Raw genomic sequence first — 20575 nt, 5'->3', positions numbered from 1 at the left:
AATATCAATATGAAGGGGGTTCCAAAGATTGGGTTCTGGGCGATCCCCCCCCACTTTCATGTTTATTGCCCCTCCCCCAAATTGAAAACCTTAATAGACTTGATCCAGCTCAGCTTCAATGTGTCTCAACTCTTGATAAAACCCACACACAGCAAGTAATTTTTCTGGCCTTATCCTTTCTATTAATTAAAAACAGGGAAATTGTGGAACTGTATAAAGAAACTGTAAATAAATCAAAGCTGAAGAAAGCAGTTATTATAATTCCACTCTTTTCTAACTTCTGTGACGACTTATGCCAGTTTAATCGTAAAACGACGTGGCAGCAGACAAACTTGCCCATTTCGATGGTTTCCTACCACATTACCGTACGCATTGCATACTACGCCGGGCACCCGTATGCATCGCATCGGCCATTTTCGTTGGAGAAACGCACGCACGGGTGGTTAGCTAGGGACCAAGATGGCAAGGTTGTTTCAGATAGGAATTCTTCTTCTGTTGAGCATATCTTCGTCGTTAGGTTTATATTTTCACATTGGTGAAACAGAAAGAAAATGTTTCATTGAAGAAATCCCAGACGAAACTATGGTAATTGGTGAGTATCATACTATCATAGCTCAACACGAACATCCCGTAACGGTAGGCGTACCGCGCCACGTTAGGCCCCCCGCGTTTTAGTTTTACGCATCGCTACAACTTACGCCGGATTCCAGGGTCTAGCAGCAGAACTTCATCCTGCGTGCCTTTATTAATGTGCTCATGATCACTGACAATGTGTGTGGTGTAACATCACAATTCTGCCATTACAGCATTACCACCAACATGACCAAAAATTTCTGACTTAATATTTCCCATGTTTCCTTCCTTATCATGCGTAAGGATTCCATCTGAACGAAGAATTGCTGTAACTTTCGAGACAGAGAATTTTTGTATGGTGTTAAATATTTGCTTTTCAGGTGTTAATATTTAAGACTGAATAAAGACACATTTATTTCCCTTCTAAATACCTGGTTTTGAGTCAGAAAATCAGAAGTTAGGCCTAATAAAGAATTATAAATTTCGGATGGTTTTGTTCTACAAATTTCATTTCATTGGTTCCAAACACGTGTCTACCATGTCTACTCTAGCCTTGTTACGATATTTTCTTCTTGCAAGTAGTCATGGACAATCTTCTTATGAGAAGTTTGGTTGGGCATGGTGCGTACTGCATGAGGTGGCACAGCCAGCTGGCACTTTATCAACCGTTTAAGACTGGCCATGTGACAGGCTCTTGTCCAATAGGAATGCTTATACTGTCTTGGATATTTATGAATGGTAGATAAATATCAACTGAGTGGTAGGCCATATGTAACAACATTTCTACTCTGTATTGTTTAGCGTCATTTATTTTCATTTTGCTCTTGCAGGTAATTATAAAACGCAGCTGTACGACAAGAATTCCAATGACTTCATGCCTTCCAGCCCACACATTGGCATGCACGTAGAAGTCAAGGACCCAGATGGTAAGATCATCCTCTCCAAGGTGTACAGCTCAGAAGGCCGTTTCACATTCACCTCACACACCCCGGGAGAACACTCCATCTGCCTGTACTCAAACTCTACCAAGTGGTCCATGTTTGGTGCTAACAACAAGATGGTAGGTGCCAAAAAGGCAATTTCCTCTCTATTCCCTTCTCCTTTCGATATTTAGGCTTCACAGGTTAACCCTTAACTTCTAAGTTCCTTCTTATCCACCAAGAGATTTTGTAGGATTCAGGAAGGGATGGCCTAATTGCTATTATGTAATCGTAATGTAGGTCTTCAGTGCTAAAGTTCAAAGAAGGTGGTTCCAACTTCCTTCACAGTGGAAGATCTTGGAGACTTCAGGGAGGTTGTTCGATTGAAAAAAGGTGATAAAGTTAAGATAATGAAAAACACCTGTGGAAGGTCTGGAAATGTGATGGTTATCAGATATGTAGCCAGCACTTTTGTGATCGCTTGCCCATTTTGCAGAGAATTCACCTGGACATTGAGGTGGGAGAACACGCCAACGATTACAAGCAGATAGCAGAGAAGGACAAACTGACAGAGCTCCAGCTACGAGTCAGACAGCTTCTGGATCAAGTGGAACAGGTCCAGAAAGAGCAGAACTACCAAAGGGTGAGTTGGTCATCCCTTCACCCTTCCATGCCTCACAAAAAACATCAGTTTCCACAATGACAGTTACATTATTGACAAGTTGTGGAGTGTACAGTGGTATCCAGTTCTTGAAGTGAAGCCCAATATTGTAGGAGGGTCCAGGGAACATTTTCCTAGACTTAGCCATTTCAGACAACCAGACTTGTCACCACTTTCTTAATTCTGGGTTTTGCCCTAACACCGGCAGTACTGTGGCCTCATGGTTAGTCGTCAGGTAAAGCCACAGGTTGCAGGTTCGAATCCAGCCTGTGCCCTTGCCTTGGGCAAGGCACTTTGTTACTCATTGCTTCTCTCCACCCAGGAGTAATTGGGTACCTTGTCGGGGCATTGAGCTGTATACTCCCCAGGGAACTGAGATGGTATTTGGAATGTTTTATAGGTCCAGTGAGTAGGAGTAATAATAGTGGAAAGCGCTCTGATCTTAGTTAAAAGCACTTTATAAAAACCTGTTGTCCAAGAACTCATGATAAAAATGAATTCCTACCTACATGCTGCTGGCGCAAAGTACATCTTTGGAAATGCTATGACTGCATTTCCAACCTTTATTCTTGATCGTCATACCAATCAACTTGCAAACTCCTCTCTCATTTTCTCCCCATCCAGTTTCGTGAGGAGCGCTTTAGGCAAACCAGCGAGAGCACCAATCAGCGGGTCCTGTGGTGGTCACTCGGACAGACCGTCATCCTCTTGGTCACCGGCTTCTGGCAGATGAGGCATCTCAAAGGATTCTTCGAGGCCAAGAAGCTTGTATAGTCGTGTTCTTTCGTCGGGGATTTATTAGGTGGGATAATTGGTGTGGGCTTATATAACAGACCTAAAACATACTGACGTCACTCTTGCTGTACATGTATATGTATATGCACACTTTCTTATGGGGGTTGGATGGATCACGTCCTGTTTCACTGCCGTAGGAAAGTACACATCTAACAAAGGGTGACGTAATTATGTTGTACATGTAGGTGCATTGGAGTAAGGGGAGTGTAACTAAATACAAAGGCGGATTACCTGTATGTGGCCTCCCTCTAAATCTCCATGTGGATGGTGTTGTGGTCAGTAAATGGATGACGGGGGACAAATGGAACTTTGGCAAACGTCAGAAATATGTTGAGCACATTGTTTGGAGTTGAGCCAAAACAACCAGGAACCAGTCAGAGAGGATACACAATGTGTGACATGTTGGACGGTAAGATTCATTTTTTGCTAGGCAAATGTTTGCTGTGCCTAGCATGTGTCTGTGTCGGCAGCCCGCTGAAATTGACCCCGGGATGGAAAAGGTTGGAAGGAACTTTGGTGGTGTGTTGAATGGAATAAGGCCCAGCTCTTCTGTACTCCTAGACTTTCATCCATCAGAAGGGTGCCCAGATGTGATCCTTTTGTACCCAATTACAAATTTGCCCAACTGTTGGCATCTTTCAAGAGCATTGGGATATATATATCAACTGACCGAGATACTATTGACAACAGAAAACTGTGATTTTGGGGGTGTAAAAAGCCGGGTCATTACCAGACTGTTGATTCGTAGCACTTTCTTCATAATATGGTACATATTCTACACAGAATTCCCTGTCCTCCACTGAATTTGTTAAATGCCCAGTTGTAATATAGAAATGTATTTGAAGATAATGGGGCTTGTAGAGACTAAATTGGCAGTTAGAAATTATGCAATAATTTGTCGAGTCTGTGAATGCAGACAATTCTAGTCAGACATTTAAATTGATATACTTCAGCGTATGATGTTTTTCCCACACAAGTGCGCACACTCTTTGGTTGGTGGTAACGGTACTTTTCTCAAACGAGAATGATTTTGACTTCCCCGCAACCATTTTGGTCAACAGCACCTCTCTGTTGTTAATGTTTGAATGTGTGAGCAACAGTGGGTCGGATTTGGAATACTTTCATTTATGATTGACTTTTTTAATCATTCTTTTTTTTCCTGTTTTCTGTTAAAAAAAGTAATTTATCAGTAGTTTTTGTCGTTTTTGAGAATCTGTGCTCAGTTTAAAAACTATACTCTCGGAGGAATTCTGCCTTGTGAAATAAGGGCATAAAAACCACCAAGTTAACTGAGCAGTAATTAAACATAGATTTGGAAACAACAAGGGTTTACATGTATTTGGTCTCCAAAATTGTCAAAATGTTGAGTAGTTATGTATGGTGTAATTACTGTCATGTCCTGCAAAGTTCACCTTTTGTGCATTTTGGCTGACGGTGCATATTTCAACTACTTGTACTTTGGATTGTTCCTAACCTGCCAAGTTTCACCTGTTTCATCACAATATCCACCTGCACGTAATTAGACTTTTCTTTTTCTCCTTGCCATTTCCTACTTAATGTGTAGTTGTGTAGTGTAGATCATATCAAGAACAGTATTTTGCATCTGTTGATTTAGGCAGCTTTTGGTGTCTGGGATCTCTGTATTTACTATTTAGTTTGAATGAAGGTGGATATTATGTGTGTAAATTTCTATCTTTGAGAGTATTTTTTCCATGTACGTGTACTGGGTTCGTTTTACCATTCACAAAGGTAAATTTTTGGTTTGCTTTCTGTGACCTTCCCAGCCCAGTCCAAACTTTGAAATTTCTCTAAAATATCCCGCACAAAATAACCTCTTGCAAACATCACTGGTACTTGTAGCCAAAACTGGATTTCAGTTTTTAATTTAATCAAGCAGAATATATGCTATCAATGTATTAACTATCAGAATATACATGCCAAAAATTTACCTTTTTCATGCGAATTTTATTGAGACTCTGAGGAATACTTTTTCCCGCCAAATTTGCTCAGTTTCCTTAGGAAAATCTTTGAAGTGCACATTATATGTAAGATATGTTTTCAGAGCATTCACATGACAGTTTCTTTGGTTTTAGCGCTTTATTTAATGCAAATTGTCTCACAGTGATGTGTATGCAATAAAGTTTTGTTGGACCTCTCAGACATGTGTTCTGCTCTTGTCTGTGGAAAACTGTAATTCTAAGTTTGGTAACTCAACTACTGAAAGTTTTCACTGCGAATTAAGAAACAAGCAACTGTATTTGGGTACTGAACTTCATTTTTGGATTTTTGAACATATAACTAAGAAAATCACAAAACAAATTGTCTACCAAATGGTAAACAATAGTCATTTTCAAAACCAGGTTTTTATTTATGGTCATAACCACTACCAGCATCTATTTGTCCACTTGATCCTTTGTGTTCGGCAATACAAATTGTTCACACATTTATGTCAATTATGAATAAATTTTAAAACAACTATGTATTCTGTTTTACAGTTGTTCTTGAAGTAATTTTGCAACAAAATTTTAACTTGCTTATATATACAGATACTAAAATCCTTCAACTGAACAAATGAGACGGTTTATTAAAATAAACATATATTTGCATGACCGTATGAAAAAGATTGCTTTGAATTTCACCTATTAGGTTAAAGGATAAAAACGGAATGAATAAATTCAAGGCTCTTTGTGAACTCCAGTACCACACGATAAAAAGTCCATTAGAAATTGCAATTTAGGCAAAATATAAACATTTACAAAACAGTGTTCAGGAACAACATCTGTGGGAAAATCTCAGCCTGTTTTTAAAACCCACACTACTGTGCATGTTAAGTTATATTTATGAGACACATTTTTCCAACACCTCCGGAGAGTGGAATTTTTGTCCAAAAATATGTTTGCCTAAAAAAGAAGCTAAAAACAACTTTTTAAATTCTCAACTTAAGTACCAGCTAGTGGAACAATTAACTCTGGAAATAAAATATATGCCAAGGACACCTCAGCCTTGCATTTTGAAGATTTACCGAAAGGCACTCAATACATGTCAAAATCAAGAAAAATCAGAGCTGATGTGATCAAGGTAACCATGGGAAACACAAAAAGCTGCATACAAATAGAAGTGGAAACATTCTGAAGCATTTTTTGGAATCTGCTTTCTCCAAGGTTTTTTGAGGGTAGAAACTTCCATTCGGAGAGAAAAAAAGTCTAAATAAGGACAATCAAATACATAGATTTCTTTTGAGGCCTGCAGTGGGGTTCCATATGCCCCTCTTTGTAAAATACTGTACTGAAAGTTTAAAGCTTTAGATATTTACATGAAAGACCATCTTTATATAATTTGGATTTAATGCTTTGAAGTTCTGAGCATTCGTATTCAAACTATTAAAAAAGTTGTAATTTTCTAAAAGCAAATAGCAACAATGTGATGTTTGTACTTCCAGCCTCCGCTCAGCAAATTTGTGGTTATTTTTCATATTAAGCTTCATCCCTGAGCTCCAGAATCCTGAGAATCACTCACAAATATCTATTGTTGGGACCAAATAGAAATTCATGTACTCCACACTTTGGCATCACCTATCAGACACTTTGATTTATATATTAAGCAGAAACAATCGAGCTGCCCTGAGCCAGAAGTTTATGAAACTCAAACCTGGAGGCAGTGAAAGAACAAATCTCAGGTTTGGAAAACTTTCACTTGTAATCACCCCCGAAAATACCTCTTGCGTCTGCTACGTGCTGTCAAGTAATTCAACCCTGACCTGACCTCTAATATGAATATTCAGACTGGCCAGTGTTCACCCCTCTTCCGCCCCCTTTTTTCTTGAGGGGCTGCCTCTCCTCTTCCTCTGAGTCTGTATCCATCCGTGCCCTCCTGTCGATGTCTGCATCGTCAATGGGCGTGGCCGTTCCACCCAGAGGTTCTGGGCGGGGCATCCCAATCTGGGGCAGGGCGTTGCCCTGGAACGCCGGCTTGGAGGGGCGGTCCTGGTCATCGTGGCCGGCACCACTGGTGATGGGAGCCAGCTTCTTGTTCTGTTTGTTCTTCTTGAGTTTCTTAAGGAGCTTGTTTGGTCTCCTGTTTTCATAGAAAGATGTACAATTGATAAAAACAGCAGGAGGAAAAACACAACTAGGTTTGTAGAATCAATCTTCAAGGTTGCCTCCATTTTCTGTAACAATTACACTGATTTAGAACCAGTAAAACTGTCGCGATTGGTAAAGCACAGGTCACATGACTTACCTCCTCTCCCTGCTGGGCGTAGACACAGCTGAGTCATTGGTATTACCCAGAATGCTTAGCTTGATCTTCTCTTCTAGACTTGTGCCAGCCTTAGAGGGTTTGCCCATCTTCATCTGCTTGACAGAGGACCTGTAGGATGTAGAATAAGACTTTAAGATGGTTCAGCAAAGTTGTCACATGACAAAGGTAGTGTGACAAACAGGTGTAACACACAGGGAAGCAAATGGTTTAAAAGAGTCACACAGGGTGATGGATAGCATGATGCATGGTCCCCTGGATATATTGGCTGGCCAATTCGAAACAGATATTCCAAACCATAAATGAATGAAGAAATTTTGATAATTGAAAATATTCCTATGTACCAATAAAGTTTCTGTGGGCCCATACCTTCTTTGGTTGCCATTATTAGCAACATCATCAGCCTCCTCCTTCTCGTCACCAAGCTCCTCCCCCTCCTCCTTGTTGTACATCTTCCTCAGCAATGGTTCTAGGTCTTTTTCTGTCTTGCCCGGAAACAAGAGGTAGAGAATATTGCGCAGCTCTGCAAGGCTAAACTTACCGTGCTTGACAATCCCAGAAATGAACTGCAGCTCCTGCAATTGTCCAAAACACGGAAGGTAAAACGGTGATGGGAAACACACTTTGAAAATTCAGTATCTAGCAAGAAATTCTGTCCAACTGTTCAAAGGAAGACTGGTTCACCTGTTCTTGCAGCTGTCTCAGCCTCTCCACCTCAAAGTTTCTGCGGAGATCTTCAAGGGCCTGATTTACTTCAATTTCAAGATTACGTCTGATAAATAAAAAAAACTGATTGAAAAGAAATATTGGTTGTGGGTAATAAGAAACCCCGTTAAAATCTTTTTAAATGCATTAAAAACATTATTTTAAACGAATTTTGGTTCAGCCAATGTAGTATTTTACCCTACCCTCCCCACAATCCTCCATTCACTTGCTTTGTTAGAGTTTCTGGTTAAAAAAGGCATTATTATAATAATTTTCAAACTGATAAAAAGTTATTTTCCCTCCTTGTAACAACACTTTTTATATTCAAGTAAATAGCCGGACCTAAATTCCTCCATCTCCATGAGATGCTTGTGTTTGAGAGCGACTCGTTTCAGCCTGGCAGAGGTTTTGTTCTTTTCATTTTCGCTCAGTCGTTGCAGCTCTTCCTCTTGCTTGCTAAGGAAGGTCTGCTCTCGGTCAGCCAGTTTATCTCGGAGGCGACGCTTGAAATCTTTCTCCTGTTTCTCTCGCTGGGCCTTGAGCTTGTTTTCCAGGTTCTTAGCTTCCTATAAAATTGACAAAAAATCAGAAATGGACATAAAAACTACAGGCTGAGAGAAAATTGCAGATTCTAATTTAACGTTTGTAACTGTAAGCTATTAAAGACACAAACCTTCTGATGAGTTTCAATGACCTTCTTACAGTCAGCGTTGCGGATGATACCTTCCTCTGTCATATTGTCCAGCATGTTCATCTTTAATTGCCATAGTGCCTTTTGTTGTTCTTCAATCGTTGCGATCTGATTGGGCAACAAGAAAAATAATGTGTCACATGATGAAAGGCCATATATACCAGATCATTATGCGGGGTCATCACACACTCTCTATGTAAAATCTGGATATATACCAGATCATTATGCGGGGTCATCACACACTCTCTATGTAAAATCTGGATATATACCAGATCATTATGCGGGGTCATCACACACTCTCTATGTAAAATCTGGATATATACCAGATCATTATGCGGGGTCATCACACACTCTCTAAGTAAAATCTGGATATATACCAGATCATTATGCGGGGTCATCACACACTCTCTATGTAAAATCTGGCTCGTTTTTGAAATAATACAAGTTAGTTAAGTCTAAGTTTCCGAAAGACAAGATTTACACTTTTTAGCCAGTCCCAAATAGTGAATGAATATATACATATGAATATTCATCAATGTGACTGACCTCTCTTGACCTCTCTAGCTGTAGCTTAGCCACCAAGGTACCAAGATGTTCTTCTTGCTCTTTGAGTGCTACAACCTTGGCCTGCATCATTTCCACTCTCACCTTTAAGAGAGAAATAAAAGTTTATGTATTTTCATTTTTATATTTGATGAACTTCAGTGCCAAATTGATCACACTTCTGTACATCAAAAATCAGTGGGGATGAGGAATTTTCTGCAGAAGGTAAGTAAAGATATTTTTGCATGATGTGTTAATAAATTACTGAATAATGTGGAAATTGGTAGTTTTACTGCATGTGGACAATTGTGAAGAATCCTTTCTTGATGACAAATAACCAATAAGAGTGACTACTGACTGCTTCAAGTTCATCTTCTATGTCCTCTGCGTCATTTCCAGACAGCAGGGCAATCTTCTCTTCAGCTTGTTTCTTTATCAACTCTTGCTGCGTCTCTTCTCCATCTTCATCACTGTCTGCAAGTTGCTGTTTGCGGGCCATACGCTGTAAAGTGATTACAAAGAACAAGGCTTTAATGTCGTGACTGCATAGAGGAAAGTTGTCTTGGCCTTGATGATGAGCATTAAGCAAGGCAGATCCCTTGGGGGCCATTTTGTCATGAACATTTAGAAAATTCTTTCAGTATAAACAATGAAAAATGATGCCCTAAATTGCATTGTTCTCCTCACAGAGAGCGCAACTAACCTCATCTTATCAACCAAATCAGTCCAATAATCAAAATCTATGAAGCTAATCTAAAACGAACCAACAAAGTGAATAAAATGTACAAGTTTACAAAATCACCCAATTAATGTACAACAATAAAAATTGACTCAATGGCAACAATTAAGAAATGTCACTGCACTTATTACAGGCCTGATTCCCACCTGTGCTTCCTGGGTGTGTTTCCTCTGTAGTTTCTCCATCTGTCTGGCCCGTCGTTGAGTCACCCTCTCCTCCAGCAGTCGTCGCTGCTTGAGTTTCTGCAGTGCCAGGCTGCTATCCAGAGCCACTTGCTGCTTCTCGTGCTCGTCCAGGATGCGCTGCCGGTCCTCCTCTGAGATGGCCAGCTGGGAGGCGAGGATGCGGCTACAGAGGAAGGATCAGAGATGAGGAGTGTACCAACTGAGATGGTTTATCTAGCTGGTAAGCATTAGTGAGACTACCAACATGAAGATTTAGCTGCCATAGTGCCAGGTTTTATTATCATAATATTGTCAAATTCGGACACATTTTTGGAAGCTGTTGAAGTGTTGCCCTAGCCTTTACAGTTAAATGGTAAACCACTTTTCTTGTGATGAATCTTTGACAAAAGACCTTGACTAGACTTATTTTGTGAGAGTAATGCCATTGGAGAACAGACATTGAACAGGAAAAAGCCATTGTTGATAAGGGGAAATGACACATGTTCTGTAAAATTCAGTAAGCATTATGCTCACCCGACCACTTTCTCCTCATGGTCTCGAATCATCTGCTGTTCTTGTTTCTCCTCTTGTTTTCTCTTGATCCATTCCTGGCGATGCCTAGCCAGACGCTTCTGCATTGCCAACACAAAAACATCTCCCTTCAGGACAAAGAAACTGACGGTTCTATTTCATTTCTAACCAAATCAAGCAGGGGACTTCCAGACGGGTTTCATTTTTATAACAGAATTTCTAAAGCTATTGCAACATGAAAACAAAATTCAGGATTGGTATGCCAAAGTTGTGAATTAGTTCTGAATCCTATCAAAGTGGACAAACAAAATTGTTATCAGCCATTGGCTTGACAAGGACCACTGAGAGAGATACAAGTGGCCTATTACTGTGGAACATACAGGGCTTTACCTTCAAGAGCCTTTCTTGCTTCAGTCTCTGCTCTTCGTGCTCTTCAGCTAATCTTTCCATGTCTCTCTGATGCTGCTCCAAGATCTCATTCTTCATGCGCTCGGTCATTCCTGCGGATGAGGACCATGTGAAAGAAGTGAAGGATGAGGGGAACGCAATACATCCAAAAAGTGACTGTAGTTTTTGAACTGTGGTATAGGATCAATTGACCAACATAAAGGTTTCTGTTTCATCGATCGCGTTCCTTGGAGTATAGTCTTCTCTCAAACATCTACTCACCATGACTCATCAGGTCTTTGAAGAACCCCTCCTTGCTCCTGGTGAGTTTCTCCTTGGTCTCTCCTGCCAGCTTCTTGTGGAGGTCATCCAACTGCTTGGCTGCATCATCGTCCAGGGATAACTCCAGCTCGTGCATCTCGCTGCGCTGGGAGGCGAGGAGGTCTGTCTTGGCATCCATGTACTGTGAAGGATCTGGGATGAGTCCAGAATACACTACGTGATGATACTGTGTCTCAAGAAGTTGCACCTAATAAATACTTTTGCTTCTTAAAATGCCTTGTAACTAGGGTGAAAGAATCATTCTAGGTGGTTTTTGACTTACCAAGATTGTTATTTTCCAGTTTTGCTCGCTGCTCTTTTTCAAACTGATCTAGTTGTTGCTTATGTTCTCGGGCCTAGTAGGGTGAGAAAACATGATGATGATGATAGATAATGATGTTGACTGACCGACAGACTGACTTTCAGAACACAGTTAGCCAAAACGAGATGAAGTAAGTACTTTACCAAGGAGCCGAGCTAGAAGGGTCAGTCACTGGCTTTTCAGCAACAAAATATCCGACAGAAAGACAGTCAATAAGATGAACATAGCAACAACGGAAATACACAGATCCTCACTGATTGTTTATTGTCTTTGACACCTGCTGGTACACCTTCCTTTATGCGACCACCTGTTCCGTTTGGCACAGACTGCAAATCATTTATATTTTTGAGGGGGTGGGTGGGTTAGGAGGGATAACTGTTTATAAATTCCACCAAGCATCTTACCCTCTCCTCTAGTTTTCTCTTCTTGAGTTCACTCAGCCTCTTGTGAAGTGCCTCTTCCTGTTTGGATTTCTCCTTGTCATACCCTGCCTTAGCAGCCATGAACTCCTGCCTCAATCTCTGGGTGTAGCGCTCTGCCTCTGCCTCTGTCAGCTTGTCATCCTTCTCCAGCTCGTCGATGACGCCCAGGGTCTGCGTTACCATGGTGTTCAGCATCTGCTTGTGGTGGTCACCTAGAGAATCCTGGATGGATAAACCGCAAAGAGAGTGCTAGTTGAAGATGTGCATTATGAAAGATTGTGTAACAAATATTTATTAAATTTATTAGATTTAATCAACCGAGAAAGTTAAACTACATGCATGCTGATCAGGGGTAATATTTCACCACTTGTTTTCAGAAAACATACTGAATCCATTTTGAGCAACGATACAAAGTACATGAATCCTCAGTATCAGTAATAAATCAAGGGCAAATTGATATTTTTTTTAACCTACATGTAGATAAGCCTGCTTTCCTAGGAGTTTAAGGACATGAGAAACTCTCTCCTCTTACATTTGACTGTGCCAGCGCCCGCCGCTTGGCCAGCTTCTCCTCCAGCAGCATCCGTTGCCTTGACAACTCATCATCCATGGCGGTCTCCAGGTCCTGCATGTTGCTACGGTGCTCCCTCAACAGCCTCGCAGCCGCATCCTCGTCTAGCTTGGATTGGAGGATGACTTCATCAAGGTACCCCTCTTGGAGTGACTTGACACCCAGGCGCTTGCGGATGGCAATTTCCTGCGTGAGATGGTATTGTGGTCAAGTATTTCATTAGCACTTCACAAATAGTACTTACAACTGCTTCACAATTACATTACTAGTACCTCAGTCCCACTGAAAGCAACAACCTACTCCAATATGAAGTAGAACAAAGACCTTTCTTAATTAATGTTCACCCACTGTTTCTATTAACAGTATTTACAAGTAGCGAAAATTCATTTGAAGTACAAGTTAGTGTTGGGCAGTTCCAGAATTCTCAGGACTTGTGAAGTCCTTTACAACACTGGTATTAGGACACTTGATAACTTCTTTATCGCTGGCCGGGGCAATAATGTAGGCTTAGTCAAAATACCAGTTCCATATTTGGGGGGGGGGCTTGTTCCTAGCTTCTGTGGCAATCAATTTGTAATAAAAGGTCCTGTAATGCCAAAATTGTGTAAGTAAAGAGAAAGAAAGCCTTGCAAGACAAAATGTATGTATGGGGTAGAACCCTTGCAATTAACTAATTTAATCTGAAAGACTTTCTCTCTCCAGATTTCCATGTCTCTTTGAAGTATTCATTTACAGCTAAAGTAAACGAATGTATCAAGACAGAGTGCTTGGCTTTGGTTACAATTCTTTGTCTTGATTCTCATCAATCCTTTCATCTTCCTCCAACATGTACCTTTCGGGCTTTCTCCTGTCTCTCGTCCTGATGGAGTTTGAGCAGCTGCATCACTTCATTCTTCTCTGCGTCATGCTGTTGCCGTAGCAACAGTAAGATCTCTCTCCTCTCCTACAGAGGACGGGTAAACAATGAAGCTCACAGAATTCCAGACTGTGAATTGCATGTGATTTTCCATGTGAGTTTGTGCAGCTCTTGACAGCAATAATTGAGTTATTGAGAAAAAAAAATCCTGCTTTAATTGAAAATTCCATGATGTGGTTTGGGATTAATTCTAATTTCTTCGTTTCTCAAGGACACACTGTCGACAAGCCTTTAGCATTAGATTAACTATGGAATAGCAAACAGTAGCAAGGATCTAAAAATAAATGGTTGTCAGGGAGTTGTCTGCTTAACTTATGGGAAACATTTCTGTCATTTCTGAAACTCAAAGAACAAATGAGCAACACAATGTTGTTTGTACCTCTTCTGTCATTCCTTTTGTCTGTGTCAGGGTGTCATTGTATTCGGCTTTGTGTTTTCTCTGAAGCTCAGCTAGTTTCAGCTGAAAAAAGAGACGCAAAGGAAAGCCAAAAACAACTTTTCAAATAATTAGTTTATCTTCAAATCGATAAAAAATAGCCTGCGCTTATATTCAGATCAACTCTTTACATCTAAAACATGGCATTCAACACCATTGGTTTGACAATCATTGTTTGCAATAAAACTGTTCTAAATAATCTTTCAAGATTTTTCTATTCTGAATTTAAAAATTTATATATGCAATGCAATTTAACAGAGTAAGATCTAGCATTTCAAAGTAAGTTTTAATTTTTCAAAAATTGTCCTTTTTTCAAGAAGAGAAACCAAAGACTCACTTTATTCCGAGCGCTCAATTCCTTGATAAGTTCTCGGCATTCCTCCTTATACTCATCATCCAGTGTCTTGCTCAAGTCCTTAACTTTGCGCTGGAATTTCCTGTTGGACTTGTCACAGATTTTCTTTGGCACGGTGCCCTCTGTTGCCCATTTGCTGACCAGGTTGATACTAGATTCCACCATGGCATCGATGCGTTGCTGCTCCAGTTGGATATCGATTGTGATAGTCCACCAGATGTCCAAGCTGGACATTACAACAAACAATTAAAAGGAGTCACTCATTACAGAAATTGAATTCTACCTTTTATAAACGTGTTTATTTGTTCTTGTAATCAGACAAACCAGAGGAATCTCCTTACTTTTCAAATTCCAGCAGCTTTCTAGCCTTGTCTTTGAGAGCCAGAACCATAACGATGCTGTCGTCTATAGCAATCAAGCTGGAGAAAGAACAATTTAATGAATCATGACTACAAACATCCCAGATTTCTCAACTAGAATGAGGAAGTGTTTGAAAAATAGCTGGGGCTAAAGTTAAAACCTCAGGGTGGCTACGGAGACAGTTCTGATCTTCAAATGCTTCAGTTCCACAAGTTCTGAAACTTATGGGAACTAGGTTCTAGAAGGTTTGGAAGTTCTTAAAATTTCAGTAAGTTATAAGTTGTTTTTTTGCCTTGAACTGTAGAGATTCAAAGGTCAGAAAGCACTTCATTCAATGAGAGTGAATGGAGTGACTCACCAAAACTCCTTGAGGTTACTCAGGCCAGACCGAGCCCCACCCTTTGCATTCATGACTAATCCCTGTCCCTTAGACCCTCCGGCATTCTTGCCGATTGGCTGCACGGTAGCGTAGGGACCCTTCCGGCAGCACTTGATGCAGATGAGGCAGATCAGGGCCACGATGATGCAGCCAATGATGAGAGCGACAAAGAAGAGGACAGCTGCAAGGCCGTGGTCATAGATGATACTTTCCTCCTGGGTTTCAACAGGTGTGATACAGGTCTCTGGTTGGACGGTGGGGCTGTAGGAACGGCCGGGATGCTGCCAAAAAACCAAAAAAAATCCACTGCACATTTCCACCAATTAATGACAAAGGAAACACATCTATAATGCTGCATTAAACTTAGAAAACAAGTTCTTATCAAACAAAATTAATTGTCAAACTGAACATTTGAACACATGTTTTAAATTAAAGATAATGTCTAATCAAAAGTACTGTGTCCTACCTCTGCTGTTATTTCCTGAGTTGGCATGGAGTGCCATGTTGCCATGGCAACATGTGTCAGTGATGTACCAATGTCATTGGTCACCGTGTCATCACTGAAGTAAGCCTTGTATGAGAAAGTTAATGTATCACCAACTACAAGGAAAGAGAGTACAAAGCTGACAGATGAATATGAGCAAATCAAAATTATTATATCAGAATTAATTTACAATCATGCTGAAATTTTTGAACACATAAACAGATCTTTATTAATGTTAACTTTAGCTGTTTTCTGAAACCCAGCATGAATACTTACAAGCCTAGCTAATGACATTTTATTGTTAAGCCATTTAACTCTAAGGTGACTCATTTACCTCTTAGGTTACTCATTTCACTCTCAGGTGAGTTTGACTTTCCTACTTTGTGATTTGTGTTACTCACTGCAAGAACAGCCCACTGCTTGCATTTTACACTCAAAAAGAATGGTTCAAGACATGTGACTCACTAATGACGCACTGTACACACACGTGACTCATTACTCGCTACACCTTGAATGAATGAATCAGTCCTATAACTTACCCATCAGCTTGTCCACCTGATAGACCAATTCCTGTGAGCTCACAGTGAAACCATCTGTCCCATAGGCTGGCTCTAGGTCAGTGAAGTATTCCAAGATGAACCCTTGAACCTGATCCCTGAACACTACCCCGTACGCAGGGGTCCCAGACTGGGGTGAGTGGGACAGGGTTGTGGTGAAGCGCAAGTAGTTTAGTGAATAGTCTAGATCCTCAGTCACTGCCTCATCAAGCTGTGAGATCATGGAAGAAAATAGAAATGTCACTGTCATGCTGAATTCTGATGTCAAACAGCAAAGTGTTGCTTATTAAAAAAAGTTGAGCTGGGACCCAAAAGCCATTTTCACAGTGATCTTTTAATTTTTTTGCTCGCAAAATGAGAAAAATAACAGACAAAAATATAAAAGAGTTTGTGATTTCATTCTAAGAATAATTACTGCAGGAAGTTTTGCTGTTTAATCAACCTACCGGAGTGAGTGTCTTGTCCAGTATCAGATCTGGTTCGGAGACCACTAGTACACTATTACCTAGAGGGATGTCCTCCTGATTTAGATTCATTGTGAAGGTATAGGTTATCATGACTCCTTTGACAGTCTGTGCTGTTTGTCCAATGATCAACCGAATCTGTAAGGATAAAGCATGGCAAATACCACTTCTTGTCATGAAGTGGGAAAAATGACGACAGTGAGCTGGGGGGGGGAAGCAGTACAAGATTGAGGTTAATGTACAGGTAATACGGCAAAGCCTAAAAAAAGCACAGTCACATCAGACATTTCAGTTCTTGGATCTGAATGGGTGCATGACCAAAGGTAGAGTGGCATACATGTATGGTCTCTTAATACTATAGTCCCTTTCATTTTTGTCAATTGACAATTAAGAGAAAGAGGAAAATAATTGCTTTCATTGAAATACAAAACTGAGATCAATGGATGACAGACTTCACCAGTGGTTAGTTTGGAAACTTCATAAATCCCCAAATTCAAATACCATAATGTCAGTATTAATTTTTTTCTATGCTCAATAAAAATATTGATCCTAAAAATTTGTCATGGCTTGATAATAATGGCAAAAATAAAAGTCTTGATGTAATTTCCCAATATTTATAAATATTTCTATATTTGCACTGTTACCATTGCATACACGTACATGTACATGTAAATAACAGCCCACATAACGTGTGGTTACACTGTAATTGTGGAAGGTGATTTTTATCTAAGTTTATCAATTATTCACATGCCATCCCTCAGCTATTTTATGAACTTTATGACAAGGCAAGCTTCACCATTCTTTAATGTTGTATGCTTACACAAAATATAAGAGAGTGATCCAAGAAAGTTAAAATAAAATCAAACTGAATAACTAGAAAATATCCCGTCCCTCCTCAAAAAATGGATTCTCCATTACATTAAAGTAGAAAGCTCTCTCCATTAAAGCCATCTTTCATTTAGTCCTAGGTTGCCAGCGGGCCTATTACCATAGCAGCAGCGTAATATTTGCAGTGCAAACAATATTATAGGTTGACAGGAGGGTATTAACACTAACAATGATCCCATATTAGGCAAGGATTCAAGCAACAGGAACATTGAATGTTGATGGTAATAGGGGTTGACAGTTGGATTCTCAATTTGTCAGAGCAAGTTTGAGCAATTTTTATTTGAATAAATGTAAAGTGGAGAATAAAGAACATAATTTATTTTAAAAAGTCTTTAGAAGAAATTGACTGCAAAATTAAACCCATTTTGAGCAATTTCCATGAATTGTTATCTCTCATTTTTTTTGTCCTGGGAAAATATTATGCATTCTCCTAGGCTGATTATTATTGGGAATTGTAAATTGAATTCAAGTATCACATAAATTTAAGTAACTTTGATTAACCAATAATGGTTTTATTTGGCTATGTAAAGTCAATTGAGCAACTTTCTGTATGGAATAGAAAATAGTTAGTGGCTAACAACATTTCTTGCTTGTTTCCAGGGATGTGTCAGAATCATGGCACTGGGAGTTAAAACAGCTCAGGGGATCTTTTTCTTTTGGAAGGAAACAAGTTGCTAATCAACTTGGATACTACCAATTTAATATGCGTACATGTTATTTGTATTAATGGTCTTGCCTACTTACTGTAAAGTTCACGGTTTCCACACTATCACCCATGTTGACAATATCAAACAGATTCCAAATGAGGGTAGCACTAGCCTGGTTCCCCGCAGTGGCAACCCGTCGACGGCGAGCATTACTGGTAGCATTCTGGATAGTGACAAAGGCTACCGGCGATGAGGCATTGGTGAAACTGGTCACGTTTTGGCTGGCAGGGTTGGAGAAAGTGATGTTGGGACTGTCGGAAGTGGCCAGACAGGACAAGACATCCAGATTGATGAAGGAAATATCTTCAGATACGAAGTCTGGAGGTGAATTAAAAAAAACAGTGTATTGCTGAAAAAAGAAATTGAAGGAATGATTGGCTTATCTTTAAAAGTAGATTATGTTGTCATTACTTTGTTATGAACTTTTCCAAATAAAAAACATATCACTCAAATCATACAAGGAAACTGACTCTGTGTTTATACATGAAAAGATGGACAAAGAAATTGTGTGGTTTGGGATTTGAACCTGGGTGCTCTGGAACACCATACGGGTGCTCTACCATGCTATGGGTACCTGCACATGTACCTGCATTGGTGTTCAGTGATCTACAGGTCACTGCAGTCGATTTCTTTCTTCATCTTTATAATTACAAATATCTATCAGTATGTATGCATTTTTGATTCGCTTTCAACTTTAGATTCAGATTTTTTTTAGAATTTTTCCTCACTGAAAGTACACTCAAGTCAATTTACCGACAACTGTGATTTTCTTTTCGTCAGCTTTGTTTTGGACATTCTTTAATATGAGTAAAGCCACAGACTGTGTCTGGAAAACAAAGTCAGAATAAAGTTGGGAAGTCCCATTCATACCTGAGATCACCTGAATCTCTGACATGTTCCAGGATCCTGGAGGAATTTGAAAGGAGGCAGAGGCCTGCATCTCTCGGTCAAAGATGAAAGGTTGGTCCTGGGCAATGGCCAACTTATCGGTGTTAACCTCAGGGCCAGCATAACTCAAAATTCTGGAGGCTGTGAAGGTTTCTTCGTAGCTTGGTCCATAGTCAACGCTCAGTGTTACATTTAGCAGATAGCCTACGTTCTGGGAGTTTTGAACGTAAAGTGTGCGGCGAAGGTCTATGACGTTCTCTAGACTAGTGTTTCCAAGTGTTGCATTGATAACTTCGACCTCTCCGAAAGACACATTCAGTTGTGTTCTGGAAGTCTGAATGATTTCCTGGGCATCTTGTAAATTGCTAGCATAGGTGATGGTGAGGTTCTCAGCAGCGACTTGGGCAAACTCATCCGGAATTTCCACAGAGAGTCTCACATGGTCACCCGCACTACCAAATTGCAGGCCCACGCTGATGGTCAAATGGTCAGTGAGGTACAGCGATGGAAAGCTTCCCACCATGGGGTTGGAGGTGGGGGTGTTGACTTGCAGAGCAACATCCACAAGTTGGGAGTGACAACCTTGGAGACAGACCAAGTGACAGATGACGATACTGATGAAGATGAAATCTTGAAGAGCCATCTCTAGTAACAAAGCAATCTCTTTGTTTTCACTGCTTCATCTTGCATTTTCCTGCAATATTTACAAAGAAATACATCTAAAACACTCTGCTAAAGCCACACATGCCAATCTGATTATCTGCATATTAAATATTAAAATATGTTATATTAATGCATGCTACCATAAACTGAAATAATTTCTCATACATTTAAAATACTGTTGACAAACCAGGGTAAACATAATCTGAAATACCTGTAAATATACGTTACATTCAAAATCAAAGAACCTCAAATTGTACACTTGAAGACTGCATAGTACAAAGACTGTGCAAGAAAAGTAAACTGTATTATGATATTTGCAGTTATGTTGCCCAAAGCAAAGATAGAGATCTTCAAAAGACACGCTTGAAGTTAAAAAACTAACACTTGCAAAATAATGATGTGATAACATAGAAAAGAACAGCAACAATGATAAATGACCTTTGGAAAGGCAAGGTAAACATCTGGGATAAGATAACACGATTCTTCACTTGACCTACAAGTACATGTACTGATCCTCAGTCAAGAGCACAAATTTTATAGAGAGACTGAATAAAAGATAGACGATTCAAAATAGGGCTAGTATTTTGTTCCGTTGTCTTGCAACGCGTCGAACTCATGGACCCAAACCTTGCCTGTCTGTCCGAGTAGGATAGAGCAATAAGCGAATGAAACAGCTCCCTAATTACGGCATGCAAAATTAATTCACATTTTGCCTTCAGCACTTCAGAAGCTCTGCACGCACAGCACCAACAATACAATTAAGGTATTTTTCCGACTGCAGTATGCAGTCTGGTGTTCAGTCTCAGCAATGTTTTCATCAATAGTAAAGTAATTTTGGGACCAGACTACATGTGCAAAGCTCCGCGAGGGTATCCA

General features: G+C 40.0%; 2 protein-coding genes across 4 annotated transcripts; one reads left to right on the top strand and one right to left on the bottom strand.

Moving 5' to 3' along the window:
* The first annotated feature begins 396 nt into the window (after positions 1 to 396).
* LOC110979946 (transmembrane emp24 domain-containing protein 4-like) lies at positions 397 to 5107 on the top strand. The gene is made up of 4 exons (XM_022236150.2): positions 397 to 592; positions 1404 to 1633; positions 1990 to 2136; positions 2779 to 5107. Exons 1-4 carry the CDS (start codon positions 460 to 462, stop codon positions 2926 to 2928), a joined length of 660 nt encoding a protein of 219 aa, XP_022091842.1. The 5' UTR covers positions 397 to 459; the 3' UTR covers positions 2929 to 5107.
* Positions 5108 to 5293: 186 nt separating this feature from the next.
* LOC110979944 (uncharacterized) lies at positions 5294 to 20481 on the bottom strand. Of its 3 annotated transcripts, none has more exons than XM_022236145.2 (26): positions 20332 to 20481; positions 19019 to 19730; positions 18186 to 18466; positions 16536 to 16691; positions 16072 to 16300; positions 15515 to 15648; positions 15028 to 15329; positions 14651 to 14728; positions 14292 to 14535; positions 13898 to 13978; positions 13435 to 13545; positions 12564 to 12788; positions 12014 to 12253; positions 11571 to 11643; positions 11249 to 11440; positions 10970 to 11079; positions 10583 to 10680; positions 10031 to 10232; positions 9504 to 9647; positions 9149 to 9250; positions 8585 to 8710; positions 8254 to 8477; positions 7891 to 7978; positions 7576 to 7781; positions 7189 to 7317; positions 5294 to 7023 (listed from the first exon to the last, which is right to left on the bottom strand). In XM_022236145.2, exons 2-26 carry the CDS (start codon positions 19677 to 19679, stop codon positions 6714 to 6716), a joined length of 4746 nt encoding a protein of 1581 aa, XP_022091837.2. In that variant the 5' UTR covers positions 19680 to 19730; positions 20332 to 20481; the 3' UTR covers positions 5294 to 6713. The 3 variants fall into 3 exon arrangements, with proteins under 3 accessions (XP_022091837.2, XP_022091839.2, XP_022091836.2); XM_022236147.2 differs by having other exon boundaries at positions 20327 to 20478; XM_022236144.2 differs by having other exon boundaries at positions 20138 to 20464.
* Between the last annotated feature and the right edge of the window lie 94 nt (positions 20482 to 20575).

The sequence above is a fragment of the Acanthaster planci genome, linkage group LG13 (genome assembly GCF_054643075.1).
Source record: "Acanthaster planci isolate LZ-2023a linkage group LG13, COTS_SCS, whole genome shotgun sequence".
NCBI lineage: Eukaryota > Metazoa > Echinodermata > Asteroidea > Valvatida > Acanthasteridae > Acanthaster > Acanthaster planci.
This window is presented reverse-complemented; position numbering and strand designations above follow the sequence as displayed.

Bases quoted from the DNA above. Each gene is read 5' to 3' on its own strand.
- LOC110979944 (XM_022236145.2), bottom strand. From the start codon at position 19,679: ATGGCTCTTCAAGATTTCATCTTCATCAGTATCGTCATCTGTCACTTG. The intron at 7,979-8,253 runs GTCCGGCTATTT...TTTATTTATCAG, and splicing joins ATGGAGATGGAGGAATTTAG to ACGTAATCTTGAAATTGAAG. The intron at 7,024-7,188 runs GTAAGTCATGTG...CTATGAAAACAG, and splicing joins ACGCCCAGCAGGGAGAGGAG to GAGACCAAACAAGCTCCTTA.
- LOC110979946 (XM_022236150.2), top strand. From the start codon at position 460: ATGGCAAGGTTGTTTCAGATAGGAATTCTTCTTCTGTTGAGCATATCT. The intron at 593-1,403 runs GTGAGTATCATA...TTGCTCTTGCAG, and splicing joins AGACGAAACTATGGTAATTG to GTAATTATAAAACGCAGCTG. The intron at 2,137-2,778 runs GTGAGTTGGTCA...CTCCCCATCCAG, and splicing joins AAGAGCAGAACTACCAAAGG to TTTCGTGAGGAGCGCTTTAG.